The sequence below is a fragment of the Passer domesticus genome, chromosome 12 (genome assembly GCF_036417665.1).
Source record: "Passer domesticus isolate bPasDom1 chromosome 12, bPasDom1.hap1, whole genome shotgun sequence".
Lineage (NCBI taxonomy): Eukaryota > Metazoa > Chordata > Aves > Passeriformes > Passeridae > Passer > Passer domesticus.
The window spans coordinates 5,588,439-5,614,422 of record NC_087485.1 but is presented as its reverse complement, the minus strand read 5'-3'; the positions used below and the strand labels follow the sequence as shown (position 1 = coordinate 5,614,422).

At 38.0% G+C, this 25,984-nt stretch overlaps 1 protein-coding gene across 4 annotated transcripts in view; it reads left to right on the top strand.

The window, feature by feature from the left end:
• The window catches only part of WWOX (WW domain containing oxidoreductase), a 475,065-nt gene that overhangs the window by 298,819 nt on the left and 150,262 nt on the right, over nucleotides 1–25,984 (top strand). Inside the window, exon 9 of one of the 4 annotated variants that reach the window (XM_064386764.1) lies at nucleotides 13,370–13,450. The exons of the other annotated variants lie outside the window; for them this stretch is intronic. Coding sequence (XP_064242834.1) covers nucleotides 13,370–13,435 — 66 coding nt within the window. The 3' untranslated portion in view covers nucleotides 13,436–13,450. Of the gene's footprint in view, nucleotides 1–13,369; nucleotides 13,451–25,984 lie in introns of those variants that run through there. 4 annotated transcript variants of the gene reach the window in all.

The following is a 25,984-nucleotide window of genomic DNA, read 5'->3' as shown; positions in this document are numbered from 1 at the left end:
CCAAAGAAATATATTTCTGGGATGGGTTTTTGTGTTTGTGTGCCTTTTCCAGTAGGTGTTTGTTGTTAAACTGAAGGGCTCCCCTGTTAACTACATCTCCATAGTGCTTTTTTCTGTGAGAGATAGTTTTGGCTCTGTACCCTGCTCTGGATGCTGGTGCCAAAGGTGTAGTTCTGTGTAAAAGGAAGGGACAAGAGGTCACCCCCAGCACAGCTGTCTTGAAGTAAAGGGGTTTGCACTGAGGAAGATGAGCATAGATAGCATTATCTGATTTTTTTTTTCTTTGCCTAAAATGGTAACTGTACTCTGTTTGTCAATCAAGAGAGTGCATTTTGAACAAGGAGTGTTGCTGCTGCATTGACCCCTGTAAGAGCTGAACCCACATTTGCTAAAAGAAAAGAGAAAAAATATCTGAAAGGGGTTTCCATTTGCAATGATGTGTGTGCAGAGCTGTAAAAAATGCAGAAGAAAGGCAACATGGAAGTGATCCCCCAGGTTAATGTTGCCATCAGTCCACAATCTCCATTTCTTCCTCCAAGCTGCTCACAGTCCAGAGGTCACGAGCACATCCCTGCTCAGCCACCCTGTGAGGAAGAAGATGCAGAATTTTACTGTGTACAGAAGTTATTCCATAGCAATAATAATTTCTTTAGCCCTTCTCTGTAGCTTTCAACTGCTGGGATAGTTTTTTAAGGTGAAGGTACCAGAACTTCTCACACTGTCCAAGCTGCAGACAATCTTCAATTTATACGCTGGCAAAATTGTGCCTTTTATTTTTCTTCTCTACTTCTTTCCTAATAAATCTCAGCTTCCTATCTCATTTTTAATTGCAATGAATATTGAGCTGATGTTCTTATATCATTGTGATACATCCCCAAGATTTGCTCTTGCATTCTATATTTGGTACAGACATGTGACATTGCATTTTTTTCCCATTTACATAATTCATCTACTTTTAATTTCATTTGCCATTTTGTTGCCTGGTTGCTGAGCATCATAAGATCTTTCTGCAAGTCTTCCCAGTCAGCTTTCATCCTTCATAGTGTGAATAGCTACCCTTATTTTCAGTATTGGTGGGGAAAGAGGGAAAAAAGTGGAAAAAACTTTTCCACTGCAGATGATGCTGCATGGACACAAATTGTTTAGAGTGAAATCCAGTGATCCCCACTGGAGGCAACATGATTAATGGAACTGAAACCTCAAAAATGGTCTTGCAACTACATTTTTAATGCATAATATTTGCGTGAGTTTGGCATTCAGCAAAATGCTTTCTCTCATGCCTGGTTTGAAGTTAAAGATATAAATGGAATGTCCTAGATTTTATTTATGCATCTAAAGTTGTTAAGGAGGTAAAGGAGAACTGAGAGATAGGCAGGCCAGATTTCATATCTCCAAAGCACAGTCACAGCATTCACAGAAACTTCTCTCTCTGTTGATTGAATCATTCAAAGTTGGGCTTATTTTGATAATTCAGAATTTTATATATTTCATAGAATAAGCAGATGTTTGTTTTATTGTCCAAGGGAGAGGTCATAATGTCTGCTGTGTGATCTTGGAGAGATCGGAATAAAAATGTGTCTCTGTCATGCACACACACAAATACACACATTGCTGGCAATCGATTTCCTAGGACCAATTTTAGCTAATGTTGCAGATTGTGAATAATTGAAAAATGTAGTGGAAATGCTTCATCTGAATTTTGTGTGAGCAATAGCTAATGAATGTTTGGGAGAGTTTCTGAACTGTTGCTTAAAGGCTCACCAGGCTGCTCCGTGCAAAAAAAAAAAACAAACCTGCAGACAGCTTACACTGAAGTTTTGAAAATCCTAGGGAGAAAGAAGTTTAAACAAAAGCTTTTCCAACTCTTTGAGTTCCACAGTGTAGAATTAATTCAATATCAATGAAAAGTAAATGTACATCTGTATTCTCAGCATTGAAATCTCAGCATGCTGTGGCACTAGGAACGCTGTCAAATCTGATGTCCTCAGTGGAGTTTTTAAAGTATCTCTGAAACTGTCCATCAAAGATAAAGTATTGTTTCACTACTTTTTATTTTAAGCAAGAGAAAGTGCAATTGCATTTGAAAAAACCCAAGCAACTCCTTTTTGTCATTTTAAATTGATCAGGATGGGTGAAGACAACAGGACTATAGTCACCAGGGTTTGTACCATTTTCAGAATGTGAGGTACACAGTAAATTTTGGGGGTTGTCCTTTTGCACAGTGACAACAGAGCTGCTTAGCCAGTCTTTCTAGATTTCTATTATTCTCCCTATGAGAAAATGTTTTCTTTGCTTATTTCTAATTTAAATTTCTTTATTTTTCACTTGTCTAAAATTTGTATTGTGTTAAAAGAATCAAGGAAAATTAACATTACCTGCAAAATATAAGATTTGGGTTTTGCTGGGGTGGGTAATTCCCCCTTTCAAACCATCTCTCATTTCTTTTTCTTTTCTCTCTTGATACTCAAATTTAGGTCATTTGTCCGTCCTTATAGGTCTTACCTTTCATACATTAAATTTCATTGCCGGCACTCTAAAAATCCAAATAAATTATGCCATTTGCACTGCTATCATCACCCTCTGTAACCTCAAAAAAGTCAAGGAGAATAGTTAGGCAGATTTTTTTTTTCTTTTCTAAATCTCTACCATTTACTTTCTATTATGTTACAAATACATGTTCCTTTCTACCTTGCCTCTCAGAATGGCTTTCTACTGTTTTCCTTGCTAATGTTGACAAGGTGATTGACTTGCAGATTTCTGTAGCAGTTTTAGACCTTAAAAAAAAAAAAAAAGAAGAAAGACTGCTCTTATATTCCACAAATTCCGTCTTTTTAAAACTGCTTGAACTTCAATTATGATTTGTGGCCTACAGATCTTTGACAAGAATAAATCCTACAGTGTCTAGTCTGACAGACTCAATTTTTGTTTTGAATTGTCTCCTACTTTTCTAGTCGTAGGCACTGTGGTAATTATAGACATAGTCAGTGGATGACAGCCAGGATATTGTTATTGTAGTCTTTGGTTTAGAGAAAGTATTAATTTCATATTTCAGTTGTTTTACATGCTGTCAGGGTGTAACTCTTTCCTTGATTCTAGAGTACTGAAAATTAAAAGTTCTGGGCAGTTCTGCTTCAATTCTTCAGCCACATCTGTTTTAATTGCTAGGTTTTATTTCTTTTTATTGGTCTGGCACATGTCTTTAGGGGCTTATCCTGCAGAAATTTTTTAAGTATGTACTTATATAATCAGTTCTGGTGAAAATCAGCAGTTTGAATTGAATATAGTCAATGAATATTTTTATGTTTGTATTTAAAAAGGGGGGAAAAAGCCTATGGGTGATAGTTCATTATTAGCTTATAAATATAGTATCACTTCCTGCATAATTACAGGTTTTTATAATTTTTATAATGCTTTTTGCTTATTTTCCTTTGGATAATTTTCAAAGTACTATTATTCCCTCAAGAGATCTCTAAGAGGCAGAATTTCTGGCTATTAAAGATTTGCCATCCCACAAGCAGCAGACTGAGAATGCCTCCAGGTTATTTATAACTGGATTTTATCTCAGAAAATTAACTAAAGAAGATAAACCAAAATTCTAGGGGAAAATGCCTTAAACGTCTCATATATTATGCTGTGCTCAAACAGCTATTTTAATTTTAACAGCCTGGCAGGCCCAGTGGAGCTCTTTTTCTGGTTTTGGGCAAAAAATAAGATAACACTTTTTGAATTCCTCCAGGAGATCATCTAAGTGCACTTAAAGTGGAGGCATAAAATATGAGTTTACAATGTGATATATTTAAGCTTCACATGTTAGTTTAATTGATTTTCTGTGTTTGCTAGTTCTGAGAGCCCCAGAACTCCTAATTTGCCCTTTAAAAAACCAGTACATTTTCAAAACGTTGCATTAGCAGGCAAGCTGCTTCGTTCTGCAGAAGGTTTCGTTGTGTTCTGGTTCCTATAACCCTTTCCTGATCACCAGCACTGAATGTTCTGCCAAGATTTCAGCAGACATATGCATTTACATGCCTGCAAAACCCCCTTGGTTTTGGTGGGCCACTCACACGGGTAGAGTTACACATCTGACGTGTGCTCCTAAATCAGGGATGGAGCTCCTTGGCTGTGATTTGTGGGTGGAATTTGGGGGAGCAAATGAGGGAAACTAGCCTGCCAAATGCAGAGCACCTCAGCTGGACTGCCTGTGAGAATTTAGGTGTCTGATGTGATTAAGCTTAAAATAACAAACTCGTTTTCTGTCTGACATCCGTTATATTTGAACTTAGGTCTAGCGGGGTGAAAGGTTATTGCAATAATTTATTGTAGCTTATAGTACAATCAGTGTTTAAAAAAGAATGGTAGCTGAAAGGCATGTTCTATTCTTACTTCAAGAGAAAAATACTATCAGATTGCAAGGACTAAAATAGTTGCAGTTTCTAAGTATGCCTTGTAAATAAAATTATGAGCAAGGGATTTTCAAGATGAGTTTTGGAACTGAGTACCAGCTCCTTTTCTCCACATTTGTAATAATAATGCCTTGCATTTCTGATTATGTCATTGTGATACACAATTGGGTGACCTTTGCAGTTGACAAAATGATTAACAATTTCCTCTGGCTTTTGCTTTTAATTATTCACCTATGTGAAGTAGAGAATGGACTGTGTGAGCTGGGGCACATAAAATGATTGGTTCGTATCGTTGTTATCACATGGCAGAAAGGTCAGAACAGCTGCCTTCAGTGTGCTTAGGCTTAGATAGTACTCTTAAAGAAACTGGCTGTTTATTTATGGAATTGTATTATGGAATATAAATTGATGAACATATATATTACATATAAACATACTGTGTGCATATATATATATAATATATGTATTGATAGGAAGACTTCCATAGCATCTTGAAAAATTTTATTCAAGGAAGACTAACAGCTCCCCATTCCTATAAGGACATATTTCTACAGCTCCACCTGCATCACTCCTTCAGGACACAAAAAACAGACTGAACTTTGAATTTCAGCTGAAAATTGCATGAGGAAATTAAGGATCCCATTATCTGCCCATTTAGACTTCTTGTCTTTAATAAGTGAAAGGATAGATAAAAAAATATGGCACAATCTTCTGCCATATGTATTTTCTTTTCTAAATTATCTAGTCTTATAAATATTTGAATAACTTTTGCTGAGAATAAACACTTTCTTCTCAGCTTAGCTCTTATGGCTCTTGAGACCATAACAATTAGATAAATTAATATTGATTTGCTAAGAAAATGCTTTTTCATCTGTTAGAATATCTCCTACTGTAGTTTAGAACACAACTTACAAATTGAAAAGGGTGTAGATAGCTCTTGACCATTTTCCTTCTGAAAGTAATTCTGGGCAGCACTGCACAAAGTTACTGGGCTGAACTTTCTAAATTGAGATTACATAGGAAAAAAATCCCAAAAGTGCAAGAAATGGAAAGTTAGCTACACATACAGTTTAAAACTGAACCCTAATAGATATAACCCCCCAATTTTTTTTTAGAATTCATTAGAGGTGGGGAACTTGGGTGGCTGGAGCAGTGTGATAGATACTGCTTGGAGATACCTGCTTACCAGTAACAGGATTCATCTAAATATCAGAAATTTACAAGATTTTCAATTGCTACTAACTTTCCTATTAGAAAGGAAAAGAACCACTTGTTTGAATTACTAATTTGAATTTCTGCTATGAAAATGAGAGGGTTTTTTAAACCAAATTCTTAAAACCAATTTTCAAAAATCAATTTCAAAAACCAATTTCAAAAATCGAGCTGAAGAGAGTGTGTACCTGTGGAGATCTGGTCACTGGGAACTCCTCAGTCCAAGTTCAATTCCTTAATGATAAAAATGAAGTATAGGGGACATAGATCATTCCATCCATGAATGCAGGCAGTTTTCCTGTGAGATGCAAAGAAAAGTTACCCCTTAGGGAGAGATTTGGCAGAACCTTTTCCTTTGCTCTGTGTTGGTCTATGATCCACCAGGCTCAGGGCTTGGCACAGGTGCTGTCTTAGCTGGGGCAGGTAAACTTTGAGGAAAAGGCAAGCAGAGAATGAACAGGACTTCAGCAAATAAAGAAAAATAGATAAGTGTTGTTGGCAGGCTTACATGTACATATCTTTTCAGCTAATTAATATGAGTCTCTGTAAATTTATGCCATGCTTTTGTCCTTCAAGATATTTATAAATTCTCAACATCTAGTATGTGCATTTGACTAAGACCTCTAAAACTTCATGGTTTTACATTTCTCCCTAAAAATAAAAAAAAAAAAAAGAGAAAAGGAAGAAGATGGAAGGCAGGAAGGAGCCCATAAACCAAAATAAAACTGATATTTCATTTGTGTTTTGCTGATAGATATTGAGTTCTTCCCATAGACTTGTGCATTAAGGGTTTTGCTGAGTGAGCTAGGACACTGTCTCTTTAAGTGTTTAACAGTAATTGGTTCATGTCCTGGTGTTCATTGAAAATCCTAGACATTTCATGGAAAATCTTCTTAATGAGGGAATGAATTTTTCATTCACATTAGAAAGCTCACTCTGACAAACAATTTCTAAATAAAACTTTGGCGACATGACATCCCATATTGGACTTGACAAAGAGGACAGGTGCATTAGAATAAAACTGTATGGCGATCCTTCAAGCTGTCAGCCATGAATATTTTATTTCTTAATGAATCATCTTTGTGAAATGAACTTTCTTGTTGTAGTGTCAGTGCCATTTACAACAAAAAACCTGCTCCTTTTAAAAGGTGAACTCCTTAAAGATGCTGATGCCTGCATAAAATACTTAACCCTAGCCAAGGTATTCAGTAAATTTAATAGTGTATTTTTTTTTCCAAAACTGTTTGAAATGTAGTCTCATACTACCAGGTGTGACTGTCAAACACAACCTTTTGCAGTTGCAATTTTGTTAACAAAGCCATTATTCAAGGTAGATTAGCAATGGGGTTGATCCTTATTAGAAAACAGAGAATACTTGCCTAATTATTGTTTTGATGCTTCCTTTATTTTTAATGGTATATTACATTTATTTAGGACTTGTGTGTAATAGTAGATTTATGTAAATGACTTTATATATGAAAATAATTTCTAGCAGACAAGAGAAGCTTTCACCCTCTTGTATCCCTGTTCCTTACAATGTGAACAGAATAAATCATAAGCAATCCTTGTTGGCATTTTTGGGGTATTTTTTCCCCAAAGGTGTGAAATCAGTGGTGGTAGCAGTGGCTGTGAAGGGTGTTCAGAGCCTCCTGCAGCTATGACCCCCAGTATCCAGGTATCCCCAAACTCTCTTATTTATTTATTCTAAGAGAATACATATGTCAGATCAGTTTATTCTTCCTCACAGTTTATTTGTCATAGTAGATTTGAATGTACTGGTTTTGCTAACAATTTTACATTCATTGAGTTATCTTAAAAGCATATATGTTTCAGCATTTTCCTTTTGTTCTGCAAAAGCAGCTTGATTTGGATTCTCTGGGGAAAGCTCAATTTTTATTGATATTAAAAATACCCATTTGATTGCAAACCTCAAAGTGGACTAGATTCAATTTAATTTACATAATGGTGTCTTCAGGGACAAAGATTGCATGTCCTTTGTGGCATTAGTTGGTGGATGTTTGTTTCTAGCATGTGTCAAGTTCAAATTACAGGGTTTGTCATTTTACTTATAGGCTAAATGTTTTGACTCCAGGAGATATGATTATACTCATTGTCTTTGCAGTCCCTGCCCTGTGTCCTTGCTGATACTGGATATATGTGAGGAATTGTCAGCCAGCACCCTGATCTCCATGGAGAGGTTACAGAAATCAGGAATTGATCCCTTTAGTGCTTCTCTTGCAACCTCCTCCTTGTGTTCCAGTTTCTTCCTTTCCATGATGGACCTCTATCCTTGGGTTAACTTTCCTTCCAAACATCTGGGCGTATTAAGGAAAAATTTTTCAGGTTCTGCTCTTGTTGAAATCAGTAGCATCCTTTCCTCTGCCTTTAGCTGGAGAAAAGACCTGTATTGGAATAAATCACATGAGACCCCATTTTCTTCAAGGTACAAAAATTCTTTATTCACATACCTAATTTTTATACAGTTTTACAGACCTCGTGTGACTCCAATTGGTCAGTAGCTTTCTTGCCAATTACTTTATTGGTTAGTAAAAGGTTGTTACCCTGTATTGATTGGCGACCCAAGCCCCCAGTGTGTACATGCAGGAAAAGTTGTTTCTGAGAGATAGTTTTCATTTTTCCATCTAACAGTGTAAAAACAGTTTATACAGGTGTCAGTTGTTTTTCACCCAGGAATAGATTGTTATGTTAATGAACTGCTCACACCAGGACTGCTTTCACGTGGGAACTTGCAAAGTGCTAGATTCCCTCAGAAGAAATGACAGGCTGGCCACTGATAGAGCAGAGCAGGCCTGATTTTATGAAGCCTTTCCCTATGATTTTTCTATGTTACTGCAACAGACTTGCTTTCAGAAAGCTTTTACTTTCCTGGGCAGTCACAAACTGTCTGTAGGGTTAGTCAAATCCTTCATGGGAAAACCTGGAAATGGTTCACAAGAAAGTGCTCAAACTCCACCCTTGAAGGCTCTGTGTTTACAGATTGCTGTTTGTAGATGAAGCCTTCTATGTGCAGGGAACATTTTTCATCAGTAATTAGTGACATCAAAAAGGGGCTGTCTGGGCCAAATGAATTTGACTGAAGTCCCTGAATGGGATGTCTGCAGCAGGCTTTGGAGAGCTAAATGTGCCCTCACACACTTTGAGGTGGTTTTGCTGCTTTGTTGTTGCTCGTATTCCTGCATCACCAAAGGGCCAAGTAATTTTTGCTTTGTGAAGCACCACAGAAATGCACACCTGGGGTAAAAAGGCAGCTCCTGGTTGGAAGTTCACAGCCCAGGAGTAGGACAGGACACCACCAATGCACTGAGTGGACAGTAGAGCCCAAAGAAACAAGGACACAATGGTAGATAAATAAGGGTAGGCAGCGGGTTTCAACAAGTCCCAAGAGCCTAAATGTTCCTTTTGTTGGTATGGAATTTTTAAAAGGGCTTTAAGGTTGATGGGGCTGGTTCTGTGTACATTTGAGGAAGCACTTGCAAAACTTTGAGGCAGCCTGAAAAAGTGTCTCCAGTAGACACTGGAATCTTTCATAGTGGATGGGAGAAGGGAAGAATCCATCTCTGCTGGGCACTGATATGAGAGAAGGAGACAGATCCACTGTGAAGAGCTTCCCACTCTTGGAATGTTATATTGTGTTTTATTGGGTTGTTAAGACGGCATGGACTGGCCACTCTGAGAGTTGCAATTCACTGGAAAGGCACTGATCTTCCAAATTCCTATTGATTTAAATGGGAGTTAATGCATGTAACAACTTCGTGGTCAAGGGGCAATGTTGATAACTCTCTCTTAATCTTCTTTCCCATATCTAATTAAAATTTTAGGGTTTTTTTAAAGCATTCTTGTCTTTCTCTTGAAATTATCAGTCTGTCTTTATCCTTCTTCAGTTTCTAATTTTACTTGCATTTAAATACTCTTTTTCAATGGCCCAGCAAGTACTAATCAAATAAACTTTAAAAGATTGCTCCTGATTAAATTATTTTTTAATAATGAGTTCCTGTTACCAGGGAATACAGAGTTAAAAAGGTGATATCACTAAAATTAATTAGCATGAGACATGCTGGACTGGTAGAAGTGACTGGATCTTAATCAATAGCAATATGATTACACCCATGCAGCAATTATAAATTATTTAAAACAGTACCCCTAGGTTACTGACTAGTTGCCTTTAAATTAAATTCTCTGTCAATAATTGATGCAAAGAATTAATGTGAGAACACCTTCAGTTACTGAAACTTTTTTAAAGTGGCATAAAATATTGAACTGTTGCCTGTCATTAGCAGCCACCCTGTCTCTTTTGCACAGCATTGTTCTTTACTAAATTGGTCGAGAAGGACCTCCAGAGCATGAAAGATGACTAATGATCCTGATGCTGTGCTCACTCTTCTTCTAAGGACACTCACACTGAGAAATATAAATTTTGTGTGCTAGGGGAACTAAAAGCTGATGAGACCAGTAACGCTCCTGGTTCATTTTGTTGCTGAAGCAGTGAAATGAAAATTCGTTTCATGGAAGATATTCCATATCTTCCTTGGTTTTTAGATTATGTTAGATGAGGAAAATAAAAGGAAAACAGTCTGGAATGTGCTGATGGGTAAGTGTTGCTTAGCAGGCTGTTGATTTCTTGGGAGTGGTGATTTCCTTCCCTAATGCCCAGTCATACAGGAGTTCAAAATTTTCCTTCTGTTCTCTTCCTTGGTATAAATTTTTGTTTTCTGTGGTTTAGTGTTTGGGAGCAGCTGGGATGCACGGGGTGTTAGTTCTTTCAAGGAGCAGAAAGGAAATAAGATAATTGCAGTCTTGGTAACATCAGAGAGGGTGCCAGGCAGGTCCAGTGCATCTGTTGCTGCAATCAGCTGCAATCTCAGTGTGCACAGGGAGGGCATCCACGTGTGAGATTTTCATCAAAGTTTGACCCCTTCTTTTAAAACTGACCACTATTTTTTGCTTTATAAAATCACTGATATTTAGGTAAACTAGTAAGTATTTTGTAGATTAAGGCAGCATAATTTAGGACAGTGTGTGTATATTCTGAGAGACAAAAAGAGCTTAAAATACTAGAAAATAAAGGGACACTTTTAGTGACATAATTATTGTCAAAATTGTGCATTTGAAAATATTATTAAACCTTAAGGTCTTGACTTATATAAATCAGAATTATAACGGAGGTATTGACATAAACTCACAGAAGGCAGGAAGTTCATGGATAGAGCCTGGAGCAGGGAGGGGATGTTTGCTTCTCTTTTTGGCTTTTACTTGCTTATTGTGGGAAGCTGGCAAAGCTGCATGTGGACAGCTTTGACATGTAGACACAGTAGAAATTTAAAAAGATAGTCAGTCTTGTTATCTTTTGCTCTTTCAGTTTGCTCTTTTTCTTAAAAAAAAAATTATTTTGTTTCCAAAATGCTCATAATTTACAAGTTTATTTTCAATTTGTCCTGAATTTACATATTAACACTCAAAAATGACACTTTTGGAAATTTAGCAAAGACAATAAAATTTTTTTCTTTTGTTTGTTACAGCTGTATAAATTGCATGTCAGTGAAGTCTGTTAGTACCAGTGAAAGACTTCTGATGTATATCATGAACAAGTACAAATCAGGGATGGGGAAAGTGCTAAGAAAAAAAAGAAGAAATTTTATTTATTTGCAGAGTATTTTAGTGGTGTAACAGAGAAATATTAAATCTTTACTCATTATAAAATAGTACTTCTCATTTTCTAACAAAAAATCCTTTGACAAGGTTTGGGATAAATGTAGTGAATTCAATATTTAAGTCAGCATTTCAGAAAAAAAAATCCAAGCCAAAATCCAGGTGTTTCAGATTCCAGGGGAAGAGGAAAGGCATTTTTCACTGTTCGAAACCTTCAGTCTACCTTATCCTTACCCTGCTTCAGCCCCTCTGCATCTTCTCTATGGGGAAGTGTGGAAATCAGAAGGGTAAAGATGTTATGAAGTCTAGAGATTTATAATTTTATCTCTGATGGCAATTTACCTCCACTCTGAAATGGCAGTTTTTAACATAATTGCTAAAATTTAGGAGCACGGAGCAGTTTATCAGTGAGTCCCTCATGATAAGCAATTGGACCAAGGACAAACACAGCAGAAAAAAGCAGTGGTCAGGTGGAGAAATCAGGAACTTCCAACCTTTCGATCTTTCCAGGTTACTGCATCCCTACACAGCAGTTCTGGTCCATTTCTGTGCCTTGCTTCCCTCATCTGTGAACAGCAAATGGTGCAGGCGGTGATGGGAGAGTTATTTCAGAGCTGGGCAGTGTTTTGGAAGTGTAAGACTAACTTTGTGACCTTGCCTATCACTCCTGGATGGTACCTGTAGGACATGGCTCACTGCAATAGTGTGCTTTCCTCTTTTATATTAAATTCTAGCAAATTGAAATGACATTTATATAATTGCAGAGAGAATAAATAATGGAGGCTCAAAACTCTCCAATAACAAAAAGTGCAAACAAACCAAAAGATTCCTGGAACTTGCTGTTTGATCACTTCACTGATTTTACCAAATGTTACATAAATGGAGCAGCAAGGATCTGATTTGCCCTGTAGTATTTATGATGTTTGATAAGAGTTTGCATTTGAAGACATAAAAAACTCTACTACTATTGTGTGCTGACAGAATGTGTTTAGTCAGAGTTTCAGTCTAACTGAGCTGTTCTGTGTGCACAGGAAGACACTGTCTGTGTGTTTATCTCAGTAGCTAAAGTTTCTAATTCATAAAATAACTTCCATCCGTGTTTGTTAAAGTGCACACCAAACCAACAGACTATTTGACTGAGTAACATCAGCAGCTGATGCAGTTTCATGTAGCTCAACAGCACCAGGATAAAAGTTTGTGGTCTGTTTGTGGAGCTGCTTATTCTTCTCTTTATTTGCACTTTCCTTTGCCGTTTTATTTCTGTTAAAAGTCGAACATCCTGTGTTGGTGTAAAGGCAACGGAGGTTTCTCCTCACTACAGTGCAACTGCACAATCTCCCTGCAGAAAAGATTTGACATCTCTACAGTTTAGTGACTTGGAACTTTGTCTTTCCCCGTTCATTTTTACCCTTCAATCCTTTGGCACTTGCAGAGTGGGAAATTTAACAAATGGTTAGAATCTTCAGTCGTGCATTGGCTCTGACTTGTGTGCAGGAGATTTCGCATATATAACTCTTAAGTTGATGAGCAATTGCTCATTTTATGGATTTTTAAGCAAGCATGGAAAATATTTCAGGTTGGATAAAAATTTTGCTCTTGTCTGAAATATGAAAAATTTCACTACTTTCATGCTTTCCTTTTGTATTTTCTTTCACTGCAACACATAAATTGCATTTACTTTGAGAAACTAAAATGAGGTTGAACTGGGAAGCCATATTTCAAAACTTTAAATAAAAATGTATTTGAACAAGAAAATAGAAACATTAAAGAATAAAAATTAAAAGCCCCATAAATCCCATTTCATCCTTGTCCACTCCTGCTGAGCAAAAGATGACCCCAAAAGAAATGCACCTACTGAAGCAAAACAGCTATTCATTTCACTGATGTGAAAATTTCCCAAGTGGAAAATAAAATCTTAGGAGATGTTTTGGTTTCCTTTTTCCTATTCTTATTTGGCTTCACCATACCTGGTAGTAGATAATACATGACTTTGAGGACAACTTTCTATAATGTAGCTAGGATTAATGTTAAACACCACAATCTGAAAATTGTCCTTATTTTTTTGCTGCAAAATTCGTTAATGTGTCCAGGACAAGCACTGTGACCAGCTCAGCCATCATGCTTGCACAAGCTACTCAAGTGTTTCTTCCGCCTGACTGATTCTGTGGGAAGATCTGAGGGAGGTGGAGAATGCCATGTTAAAGTGGGATGAAATGAAATTAGAAAACAGAACAAGAAGCCTGATTGAAACTGTGTATGACAAGTGTTGTTTCTGCTTTTAAGAAACTCAAGAAATCAACCTTTTAGACCTCAAAAAGATCTCCGACTTCCCATGCCAAAGATGTTTTGCGAAATCAATGACTAAATTTGTCCAGGATTTCTATTTTAATTCTCAGAATGTTCATTGACAATCTGATTAATGGGTTATTTCCGTTTATCATCTATCTCGAGCTAGTTTTACAGAACACAGAGAAAGCATATTGTTCTGAAATGTGGTTACGTGACCAAAATGAAAGCACACATGAGCTGCACAATCCTACGCCGCGGCTTCAGCCGTGTTCTTCCCGTAACGCTGGGCCCGAGGTGATTTACCAGAACACATCTGCACACACATCACACATATCTCACATATCTCACATGTACATACGTGAGAAGTCGTGTGTACTCTGCATTGGTGTCATTGCTGCTCACAAAAAAAAAAAAAAAAAAAAAAAAAAAAAAAAAAAAAAAAAATTAATATGCTGTACTTGAATTCTTTCCACAATGACCATAAATATTAGATCGGTGCTAATGTGAAATGTGCAGTTTGGAAAAGGTCTGATAAATTTGCCAGAGGTAAAAATGGGCTTAAAAGAGATATAAGTACTACTACTGATAAAAGTAGTAAAAGGAGGCTGTAGAAATACTATTATTATTTTTAATGCATAGTTTTTGAAAAAAAAATTCAGTTGTGGATTGGTCTGGTAGGTGACCCTTTGTAAAGACTGGATCTTTAGAGAGAGAGAGAGCAGTTTGCTGCTACCATTAATATTTACATTTTCACTGCACCCCTCCATGGAAACAACTAATTATTGCCCTGAGAAGCAGCTGTTGGTGTTCTTCATTTTCACACAGGGGGAGCAAGTAACAAACAGACAGCAAAGACTTTCAGCATCAGAGTTTCACTCCTGGTGCTGGTGAGGTACTTGTTTCATGTTTCAGAAAGTGTTTCCAAACTCAGAAATGAGGCAAATGTTTCCAGCAGCACTCCAAGGTAGAAGAGTTTAGGGTGTTGAGGACACCAGGTGGTTGGCTGGGGAGGTACAAGGAGCTCCTGACCTTGGAGATCCAAGCTGGAGAACACTCCACTGGCCATGGCTCCTCCAAGATAGTGCACAAGCTCTCAGGTATTTCTGGGCAGAGGATGGTCCTCACTGGGCAGGGGGAGGCTGACTTTGCTCTTCTTGAGGTTTGGCATGATGTTTCGGGCCACTGGAATGATGCAGGTGAGATGGAAAAGCCTTCCTCCACTTTGTCCTTAGAAGCCTTTCCAAGTCTAAGGACTGAAAATGAGCAGAAGTCTCCTCCACAATGACACTGAGCCAGCCCAGTCCATTCTGGGGTGGGTTTTGCTCTAAGCTGCACCTTGTGCAGCCTCAGGAAGCTTATCCTCACACTGAAGGAGCCTCTGATAGATGCAGGGTGATGGGGTCTCCTGGGAGATAACACAAATCCCTCCCAGCTTCACTGGGTCTGTTGCACTTCCCAGCTGACAGCACTAGAACATGGCTCTGCAGTGGCCCCTGTTCCCACAGCTGTGCAAACATCCTCAGTGACATTTTCAGTGGAGCCATGGAAAGTGCTGATGGTTTGTGCACCCCTGAAATGTGGCAAATGGGCTGGCGGCAGGGGGTGGTCAATGCCAGGAGAAAAGCAGGAAGGGAAGAAGCAATAGTGTCAATATTGTGAGGGGGATTACAAAATAAGAAGAAAAAAAAAAATAACAAAACCTTAAAGAATTTTTTGCTATTACACTGAAGAACATGGGGAGGAGGAGACACAAACCAATCTACCCATTCCTGCTCAAGCAAGATGTATGTCTTTAACTTAGCTTGAATTTCTGTGGGTCATGATATAAATACTCTTACCTCTCTCTTAGGCAGCTGTAGAGACTCGGGCCTGGTGTCCTTAAGGAAATGACAGGAAAACTGTTTTAGGCCTTTGGGCAGAGGCAAACCTTTAGCTATAGGAGAAAAAAGGGGAAGTTTTCATTGACCTTCTGCTGGGCAGCCCTGCTGGCAGGGTGTCCCCAGGCATGGGGTCTGAGGCCAAGCTGTGTCCCCTGGGGGATGGCCACACGCGCAGGGGAGATCTTTCCAAAGTGGTCTGAGTGTCCAGGGAGCAAAAGGAACACTGCAGGGCAGAAAAGTGCCATCTGAGCACCATCTTCCTGAGTTCAGCCAGGATGCTTGCAGTGCCAGAAGTGGGGAGGAACCAGTGTTGCTAAGAATTGCATCTTCAGTGGGAACAACACAGGTTATTTATTCCTGCCTGAATCCCCCCAGCTCCAAGGTTGTTCACTGCACACAGAGAGGGGAACAGCATGGATGTAGGATGTTCTGTACTCTCCTGGCACTCAGGAGAGCTGGGACTGGTGGCACCATATGGCCCATTTATAGCCTGGGCTCTGAGAGCTCTGGAGACTGTCAGAGGCCCCGTTCCCCACAGGGCTCTGCTCTGAAAACGTGCCCAAAGCCAGCTCAGATGGTGTCCCAAGTACCAGCAGGCAGGAGCAATACTCTCAGCACTGCAGTTACGGTGGGCAGCCTTTTTGCCTTCCCTCTGAATAGAGAAAATAATTGTGTTATGCATTGAAAACATTAAAAAAATCTATGTTCATGTTGTAGAAAGCATCAGCGGTGTGGTGTAAGAGGTTCTAAAAAACCCAGTATCTGCTCACAGGATGCTTGGAAAATGGCCACAGACCCTTTTTGGTTTGATATTTTCTGCACCGACACCACTTTTTAAATTAACTTACTTTTTTTTTTTTTACCTTTTTTTTCCCCTCAGTGTTCAGCATCTCCAATTTTAAAGTTTAAATAGATCTATACTTTCCCCAAGGACTTATGTGCAAACTAATATTAAGATTAAAATCTTTTATGTTTGTTCTGTAGCTTGAAACAAAAAACTAGTGCATAGTCTGTTTTATCCCACTGGCTCTCTAAGGTTCAGGTATTAACATAAATACAGCCCATTAACACTTGTTCCTCTCTGTCAGGACATAAATTAAGTCTGCAGGTGTTCCATGAAGCTTTACCCTTGGTACTAATTAAGCCTTGATAATTAGGTTTGTTAAATTCAGGCCTTTAAGCTTATATTCCCTCTTTGGGTTGCCAAAATGGGGATTTGCAATATACAGGGCCTATTTTTGCTGGTTTTCTATTTTTTATTTTATTTTATTTTGTCTTATTTTAGTTCTGTTTTCAAAAAAACTGCCGTTATAATGAACTCTCTTTGCTTAGATGGTTAAAGATTCAAAACCTGTGAAGAGCTTGGATATCTGCTGATATTTACATCAGAACATTTTCTTTTGCTGGCTTTTTTGGCAGAACACAGACATTGTAGTGGAAAGTTTCCAGTCCATATGTTAAACACACAGATGCTTCAACTAGATAAATGGTTGCAGTTCCAAATGAAATATCATTGAGAAATGTACAAGTGGAGATCTTAAAATGATAATATTAAAAAATACATTGAAAAACAATTGAAGTTTGATTTAGCAAGCGTAACCCATGTAGCAATAGAATTTTCCTTACAGAGGAAAGAGTATAGATAAAAGTTCTTATACCTTTGATTTTTGTCAAGTGTTTTAAAAGGTTCTGTTCCCAGGTCATATGGTCTCAGTGCTAAATAAAAATAATAACTGAAGAAATGTGGTTCAAAGGAACCCTCCTGGGAGGAGGGTTATTTGTAACACATAGACAGAACATTAAATAGTCTAATCAAAATGGATTTTCTTGCCAGTTAATCTCTTCTCTTTTGTTTCTCCATAAATATATAGTCCATCAGATCAAATGTTTGATAAATGTCATTTTTTCATCTGGAATAAATGAAACCACAGCTACAACTCTATTAGAGGCACTTTTCACATTATTCATTGCAATCATGCCAACTTGATGCTAATACCTTTTATGTTTTTTGGTTTTTTTTAAATTCATGAGATATTAAATAAATATTATTTTTACTCAAAAATTGTTTTTTAAAAGAAATCAAAATTAAATAAATTAATTAATAAATGCCATTAGAGATTTTCACCTACATTAGATTCTCATCCTTCATTTTATTTAGTGTTTGATTGACCAGAAAGCCACAATTAATCATTTGTGGGCAAGAGCTTTGTTTTGGGTCAGCAAAAGCATTTTATTCAGATGTTGTATGGAAACATGCATGCAGTGTAAGATGCCTAATTTAAAAAAAATATTATTTTTAATAAGATGTTGTTTAAAGTTTGGGAAAAACCATTTGATTAACTTTCTTGGAAGAATAAAAATTAAGTAGTGTGCATATTTAGACCCTGCTGCAAAAAGGATTTAATACAGAATGACAGGAAATAAAAATTAGGATGTTAAAAGAATATCTTTCCAGTATCCATTGTGGCATTCAGATTGTTGTTCCTTGGAGTGGTTCAGCTATAAAAGAATCCCGCTGAAGGAGAGAAAAGGCAAAATATATAATGATTATCATTAAAAGGCGTCACTTCTTATTGCAGAAAATACTAATCTCACCTTGTAATTTACAGCATTTCTATATTTATAATGAGAAATAGCATGATACATAGCATATTTCATAGTAACAGTGTCCTAAATACTGAATTAATTGGCAGATTTTTAATGGTGGCCCCATTGAGGCGTATAACGATTGACAAAATACTGTAGGAGAGAGTATACTTGATAGATTCCACTTATTAATAGGTCAAAGTCATTAGGGAGATAATGTATGAGAGGAGCTCCATTCAACCCCTCGATGTTTGGACTTTTAGAAAAAAGGAAGCCTGTGAGCTGGGCCATTGGAGTCCATGCCTGTAACAGAATGTAGAGTTTTTAAAAATTAATAATTCCTTTGGTTCTGCAGCATTTTGCATGTCAAGGCGGGGAGAAAGATTTTGGTTTGGATATGTAATTATTGCACTGTTTTAAGGTTTTGGGCTCCAGCTGCCAGATATAAATCTGAAAGTTGTTGGAAGCATAAAATAAATTTCTTTATGCTTGTGTGCACCGGTTTGGCTTCAACATTCACATTTGTGCTTCTGAAGCCTCCATTGTTAGGGATTCAGGAGGTTTGTGTTTTGTTAGGAAGTTGCAATTTCTGCATTTACAGGAAAACAGTGCTTTCCCTTTTTCATGCCCCCCTATCCTGCTTTCTGGTTTGGAAAAAAACTTGAAAATAGTCCCAAGACTTTGCTGAGATGTGGCCTGTGCCTGAGTGAGGAACATTAGACATGCACATACCCCCCTTCTGTACAATAACTGGCCTTTCCTATTATATTACTGAAAATGCTATTAACGAAGCCAGGAGTCATTGCTGATTAAAACCCTCAAGGACAAAGACATGACAACTTTTTTCTTTCTGGTGAAGTCTCGCACCGTACATTGTGCAGCTCCGTGTGGGAAGGGAGGCTGCTGCAAGGGCTAAAAGGTGGATGGAAAGCTGGGGGTTAAGGCATTTCAAAATGTCAGGCAGCTTGTTATATTGCAGTACATCATTCTGTCCCTGGAGACTGCTGCTGAGGCCTAGGCCAAAGCTATACAGAGAGCAGAAAATTTGACACGAGCTTCCAAATTTTCTCTTTAGCTCTCTTGGGCTGCAACCCATATGCCATGGTTAAACCATCAGGCTTTGCTCCACTGAGACCTTAGGACAAAGCAGCTCAGTATTTCCTTTTCAGTGAAAGTGACTGCTTGTTTCCCTAGCAGAAATCTCTTTTCCCACCCACTGTCTTCGTAGAATGAAAATAGCTTCTTTTTTTCCCCTGTAAGTAAGAGGTTGTCTTGAATTGCATGCCTCTTGTTTTCCTGTTCTTAACTTCTTAACAACACTGGTGGAATCCAACAGTAGATTTCAATGAATTATGAAAAGACATTGGTGTTTGGATTGTGCATTTGCTGTGTTTTTCAGAGGTGTGTAGTCACATCTGAAACAGAAGTGGCATTTGGACATTCCTCCAAACCCCACGTTGTCAGTGTCATTGCAATATATGCCTGAAACGTGGGAGAGGGATTCTAACTACAGACATCCAGGCTTTTCAAAGCAAAAAGCCTCCTCATTCAGAAAATTCTTTCTAAGGGCAATTGCTTTTCCCATGAATTCTCAGTCTCACATGATCAGTAGTTCTTTACTAAACAATGTAAATATATGAGATTCCAACCTAATGAAAGTGCAATGAAATCACAGCCCACGTTTTCACTCCTGCACATGGAACCAAACACACTGAGGTTTCTGTTGTCATGTAATAGCTTGATAATTTATTATTCCCACTGCATGTATCACAGTTGTGCAAGAGAGCCAGAACATGCCAAAACTGCTATTTGTGAGAAATTGAGTTACGGCCAAGTGTAGTTAAATGCTGGGGCCAGAACCTCATCTCACTTTCCATAAAGCTGTCCTGACAAGCAGCTGAGGATTTTCATAGTGTTAGAAAGTTTCAGATGCTCTGGAGCTGGCAGCCTGCTCTTGTAGCCCCCTGTGCATGCCTGGGTCAGGTACAGCACCTAAAAACCTCCTTGAACATGCCTGGGACCCAGGCCAGGTGGAATGATGGAGAGGACTGTGGGGGTACCTATGCCTCATGAATTTTTGCTTCAAACATAACTTGGCAAAAAACCCCCAAGATCTGTGCTCTGCTAAACTGTTTTATTACCCTTACATCTTCCAACCTGGCTAAACTCAGCATATTTAGATAATTTTTTTATTCCTTCCTTTTCTCTAAAGGATATTTGCATGAGCATGTGTAAGAAAGAGAAAGACCAAATGGCTTACATGCTTGTTTTCTTCTCCAAGTTTGTCCTTACAGTACTATTATTGCTGTTATTAGCCCCATAAATTAAATGTTATTTGACAAGTGCTAGTGTTGGTGTTCGCATGGAAAGAGTTTGGAGAGTTCAGAAAAGACCTATGAGACTGATGAGAACTTTTATCCCATAGCAGAAGAATAAAGCGGCACTGTCTTTGTGAGGAAAAGATGAAGATATTCCTTGCATGGAGAAAACTTCTGCTAGAAAAAGACTTTTAATCTAGCAGGAGGAGATAAAGTGGCTGGGCTGAAACTGCACAAATTGTTTCAAAATTAAAAAAAAAAATAGGAAAAAAAGAAAAAAGAAACAGTGCAATTAAGCACTGTAACAACTTGCCAGGGAATGTAGTGACTTCTCCATCACATGAAGTCTTTAAATCAAGATTGAATGTCTTTCTAAAAGATATTGGTTGTAGCTCAACCAGAAGTTATGAGCCATGGGCTGGATGTGGGAATCCCTTGGCTAAATTCTGTTAAACAGAAGGTCATAGTAGATGATCATAATGATCCCTTCTAGCCTTTAAATCTATTACTCCATTAATCTACTCCAGCCATGAAAGTGTCATTTGCCCACACAAATTTCAGATCTTTTTGAGCTTGCACACATTTCAGTGAACCAGCTTGGATGGAGGCTACTCTGAAAATGTGTGCACAGCTCCTTCTGCTGAGCAGCTGCTTCAGTGCCAAACTGGAGCCTTTTCTTCTTCAAGCTTTATTCCCCAGAGGAGTGGGCTGCCTATTTGTGTGATACGAATGTGTGTTGTGTTTTCTTCTCAGGCACTGTAGCTGAGGTACATAAACATGTAGAGTTTAAATCACAGAAGGAGCCATTTATAATTCTTGTTCATTTTGTACACAAATCCATGTGATTCCATTAGATATGCAGCACAGCCTGTTATACAGCAGTGAATGGAGATCAAGCACTTCTGTTTACCTATGAAATTGCCTATTAAAATTACAATAACCACCATAAAAATGACTTTTTTATGTCTCTCCTTTGAGAGGAAGTTTCAATTTACTGGTTCATATGAAAATATCTTGCAAGTAATTGTAAATATTTTAGGTAGATTTACTCTGATATTACTTGATGTGTCAAATTCATTGAAAAAAAAAAGATCTACTGAAATGTTAAAGAGACACAATCAAGTTGAAATCTATTCAATTATTTAAAAAGGGGGAAATAATTTAATATTCTGTACTAGTATAGAGCTCCTCCTTAAAAATTGTTATGTAAATACAGGTTTGAAAGTTGAATGTTCCCTTTTACTTCTGTTTTTCAAAAGAACCCTTAAAAATCATGAAAATAGTGGAACAGGTGGAATTATCAGTAGACAGAGGGTGTTATCTTTGATTGGCTTGAATCAACACAGTTCTTCAACATTTGGGACTCCAGTCAGTCAAAGGCAAGCTGCAGGGGAGAGGGTGTTTACTCTTTCTTCCAGTGTGGCTTGTATCACCTAAAACTTTCCATCAGGCTGTATAAAAGAGATCTCAGGTTCACTTTTGACACTTTTAACTACTACTACTACTATTATTATTATTATTATTATTATTATTATTATTATTATTATTTTAATTTCTGATCCAGATCACAAATCAGTGGCACTGCCTTCCCTGCCCTGGGAAGAACCCAGTCCCTGAGGCAGATCCATGCACTCAGCTCAGAACCCAAATCAGCCAAGGGGAAAGCCAGGCAATGCCAGGAGGGCTGACTCCTGGATCATCTCTTGAGCCTGATGCCTGGGGAGATGCAGGTAGATCCCACATTAGTTTTAGGGCTCTCAGGTTTGGCAGCTTTTCTAGCTGGCTGGTTTTGGGGATTTTTTTTTTTTTTGGTGGTAGCTGGAGAGAAAGGAGTTTCCAAAGATAAGCCAGTCAGGCTGGAGTGAGTTGGAGGTTTGGGGTGTGTTGCAGTGGTTTTGGGAACCTGCCCTCTGGTGAAGAGTCTCCTGTGGTTTGTTTAGTCCTTTTCCCTCTGTTTTGGGCTACCTCAGAGGATTTTTTTCAGTGGATAAAACTAGCAGTGGGCTATGTCTTTTCTGGAAAAGATGCTTACAGGCTTGAATGTTGTTTTGGGGAGAGCCACTTCCTCTCCTTGCACCAAAATAAGGCCCTTTTCAGTCACTTTTTATGGAAAGCAGTTACTCAAGGCACAGCCTAGGGGCCAGGTTTGTGAGGAGCCAAAATGTTCCTCCTCATCTTGTGGGAGTGGAGACAGATGAGTGAAGAGGGAGCCCTGCACCTCTTAGAGCTTTTGCTGGTCTATGTGTACCCGAGACATTGGAGTTTGTTGATACCAGCTCAGATGGAAGAAAGCCGCTGTTCTTTGTGGGTGCTCCTGGATGTTCTTCCTATGGGACCTATTGATCAAGCCTTTTCTTTAATTTTTCTGAAATTCGGCAATTTCATAATCTGATGATTTGGGTGCTGTTCACTCAGCTCCTGGAGGATATGAGGGTATGTGGCCTCTTTTCTGAGGTGAGTCAGTGTTTGGTGCCTTCTTTAATGATGTGGCTGTTTGTGGACAGTGGTGAGGAAAGGACATATGCTGCCACTAAAAATTACATGGATAAAATTCAGATCCTGTTTCTTACCGAAGCCTCCCAGAGATGTGTGCTCACTGTTCAGCTGTTAAGATTGTTATTAAACTTTATGGACCATAAACCCCATGGAAACAAGGAAAGTGAACAACTATGCTATTACAATAGTGTCAAAATAGGAGACATATTTCATAGGCTCAAAACTGTGAGCCTGCCTCCATGAAGCATTTCAGCCCTGGTGGACTGCCTCAAACTAGTGTTTATTTAATCTCTAAATTAAATGCAATGTTGCTAATACATAAAGCCTTGAAAAATATGTTCCTTTAAGTTTAAAGTTCAGTTTCATAAATCTAGCTTTGCAGGCTGCCTTCTGAAATGAGAGTTGATTTTTTTTTTTGTTTTTTAATTTAAATATTTGGCAGACATCCATCATCTCTTAATATTTCCTGTCATGGGGATCTACTTAATTCCAAACTAAATCCATCTTGATTTCCACTAAATACCCTGACTTGCTCAGTACAACAACAGCCTCCTGATCAGGGGAGACAGACAAACAAGGGGAGGAAAACATCCTTGACACAATCTTGGGGGGTGGGACAAGGGAAAACAGAGACGCCAAATGCAGCCTGGCTCAACAGGACAATGTATTTACTTTCAAATGTATTTATTTTGAGAAAGGAACTGTCAGGTCCTGTGTGTAAGTGTGGTTTATTTAACATGTTAGCAGACCTGTCCCTTGTATGTATATATTTGCCTTTCAGTGTCCTCCTGCAAATTGCTTTTGACTCAGCCAAGTTACAGCAGTTTAAATACCATCTTTCCTGTAGGCACAGGAAATTTCCAACAACAGCACTTCAAAAAAATCCCCCAGACTCATATTGGAATATTTTAAAGACTGAGGAGCATGTACATCTGTAGGGTTTTCTGTATTTTTTAACCCCTTTAGTGGTGGGAAAGCCATCCATTCCCTTTTCCCAGAGATTATTAGCTCTGTCCTAGCAAATAGAATATTTTAAGGTAGGTGAAAATACCAACAGTACTGTCTAGTTTTGATATTCTTGACCTAAAGAAAAAGTGGAGATGCAGTGATGTTTGATTTTTTTTTCTTTTCTTTTTTTTTTCTTTTTTTTCTATTAAAAGGTAAATTCTCCCAGGTTGATTTTTTTTTTTTTTCCTGAAGAGAGGCTAATGTAGCAAAGTGGGGCTGCAGTAGGAAACCAAAGAAAATAAAGGTGGTATAACTGAAACTTTGTCCTGGGATAAAAATTTCTTATCAGACACTATCACATCATGTATTGCTGGTTTCTCTGTGATTTGTGGGTAACTGCTCTATTGAACAGTTTTTGTTTGGCTTTTTTTTTTTAATGTATATTTAGTGTTTGTTTATTTTTCACTCAAGCATCTGAAAGAGGTTTCAAGATCGGAAAACAGATAATCAAGTTTAAAAAATAATGACTAATACATTTCATAGGAACGGAAACTTAATATTTCTTCTTTCCCTTCCTATAATGATGATTAATAAAAAGGCAGCTTCACTGTGACCTGTCCCTCCTCCTACACACTTGCTTTCCTTTTTTCTACAGCTTGCTAATGACTATCACTGTAATTGTGAGGTGCTGTTGATCACAGGAAAGGAATGTATTTCATGCTGCTGTTTATTCTGGGTCTATAAAGCTGATATTCCTATGATTCTCCTATCTGAGCTGATTAATTGTCACCAAATTAGGCACTGTGCTTTGAAGGAATTTAACCTATTGTTTTCTATTTGTGGCAAACATGTTAATGCTGGTAAGGAAAGTTTCTCACCCGTGTGCTATCCTGGCTTGTTGCTCCTCAAATGTGATCCTCTGAGTAGGGTTTAAAATGTTATGAGCCTGCAAATGTAATTTCTCACGTGATTAGGAGGTTATTTTTCCTAAGCACCTTGCTAAGTGTGCATTGATGGCGTTGCATGTAAACTGACCCATGCAGTGCTTGCTAGCAATGATATTATTTGTTTGTTATTTATTATTATTGGGAGCTATTTTTTTAAAGAATAATATTATCCAGTGAATCCTCTCTGAGAGAATTGTTATTAAACATGCCAGGAGAAATTAATGTAGAAAACACTTGTAACTTACTCCTCTACAAAAATCAGAGAAGGAAATAAGCTGAGTGATATATCTATATGTTTGTACATATTTTTAAACTAGGTCAGCAATTCATATGAAAACATCCATGCCAAGAGTTTCTCTGCCAGGAAGACTTGTGTTCTTCCCCAAGTGCTTCTATTGTAAAATGTCTTGTTCCTTAAGTGGGCATTATGTTACTGTATTTTATAGGTACCTTCCCAAAAGGAATTTAATTACATTGTCATTTTAGATGGGAAGAATAAGCTGCACAGTATACAGTTCCCAAAAAGTGAATTCATTTTTAATGTGCCATCTGTTGCTGCAATACAATATGAAGATAAATAGTTGAAAAAGAGAAAGAGAATTGACAAAAAAGAGAAATGGGTTTTGATTTGCCCTTTCATCGCACACATAAAACAACATAAGCTCAATCAATGCACAGAAATGAAAGCTAATACATAATAGCTGTTGGTCCTGAATTTTCCCCACCTATTGTTTCAAGTCCTAATTAAGAAAGAGGAGCTCTGGGATCTGAGTTTGTGCAGCTCCTGCTGCCTTGCCCAGACTCAGCTGTGCCACGTCAGGCTCCTGGCAGCAGATTTGGGCTCTGAGGGCTCTGGGGCTGGGCTGGGATGGCCCCTGTGGCTTGGCAAAGGGGGAACCAACATCCAAACTCATAAAAGCCCATGCCAGGAAGGTTTAGTCAGTGCTTTTCATGAAAGGGACATTGCTGGATAGTTTGGGATCCTTTACCAGAGAGATCCCCCAATCTAATGTCATGCTTTTAGGCAGATTAAAGCTGTGATTATTATTTAGCAAAGGGATATATGGGGAGGCTTGAAAGGTGAGGTTATTTACTGGGTATAATTAGCTAGGGTTATTATTTGTAATATAATATTTGTAAAAGACACTTTGTGGATTCTAGATGTAAGTACCCAAGCCCAGTAAGAAGGTTTTATTAGTTATAAAGATCAGTCAGTATCAAAAAGATGTTCTGTAAAGCCC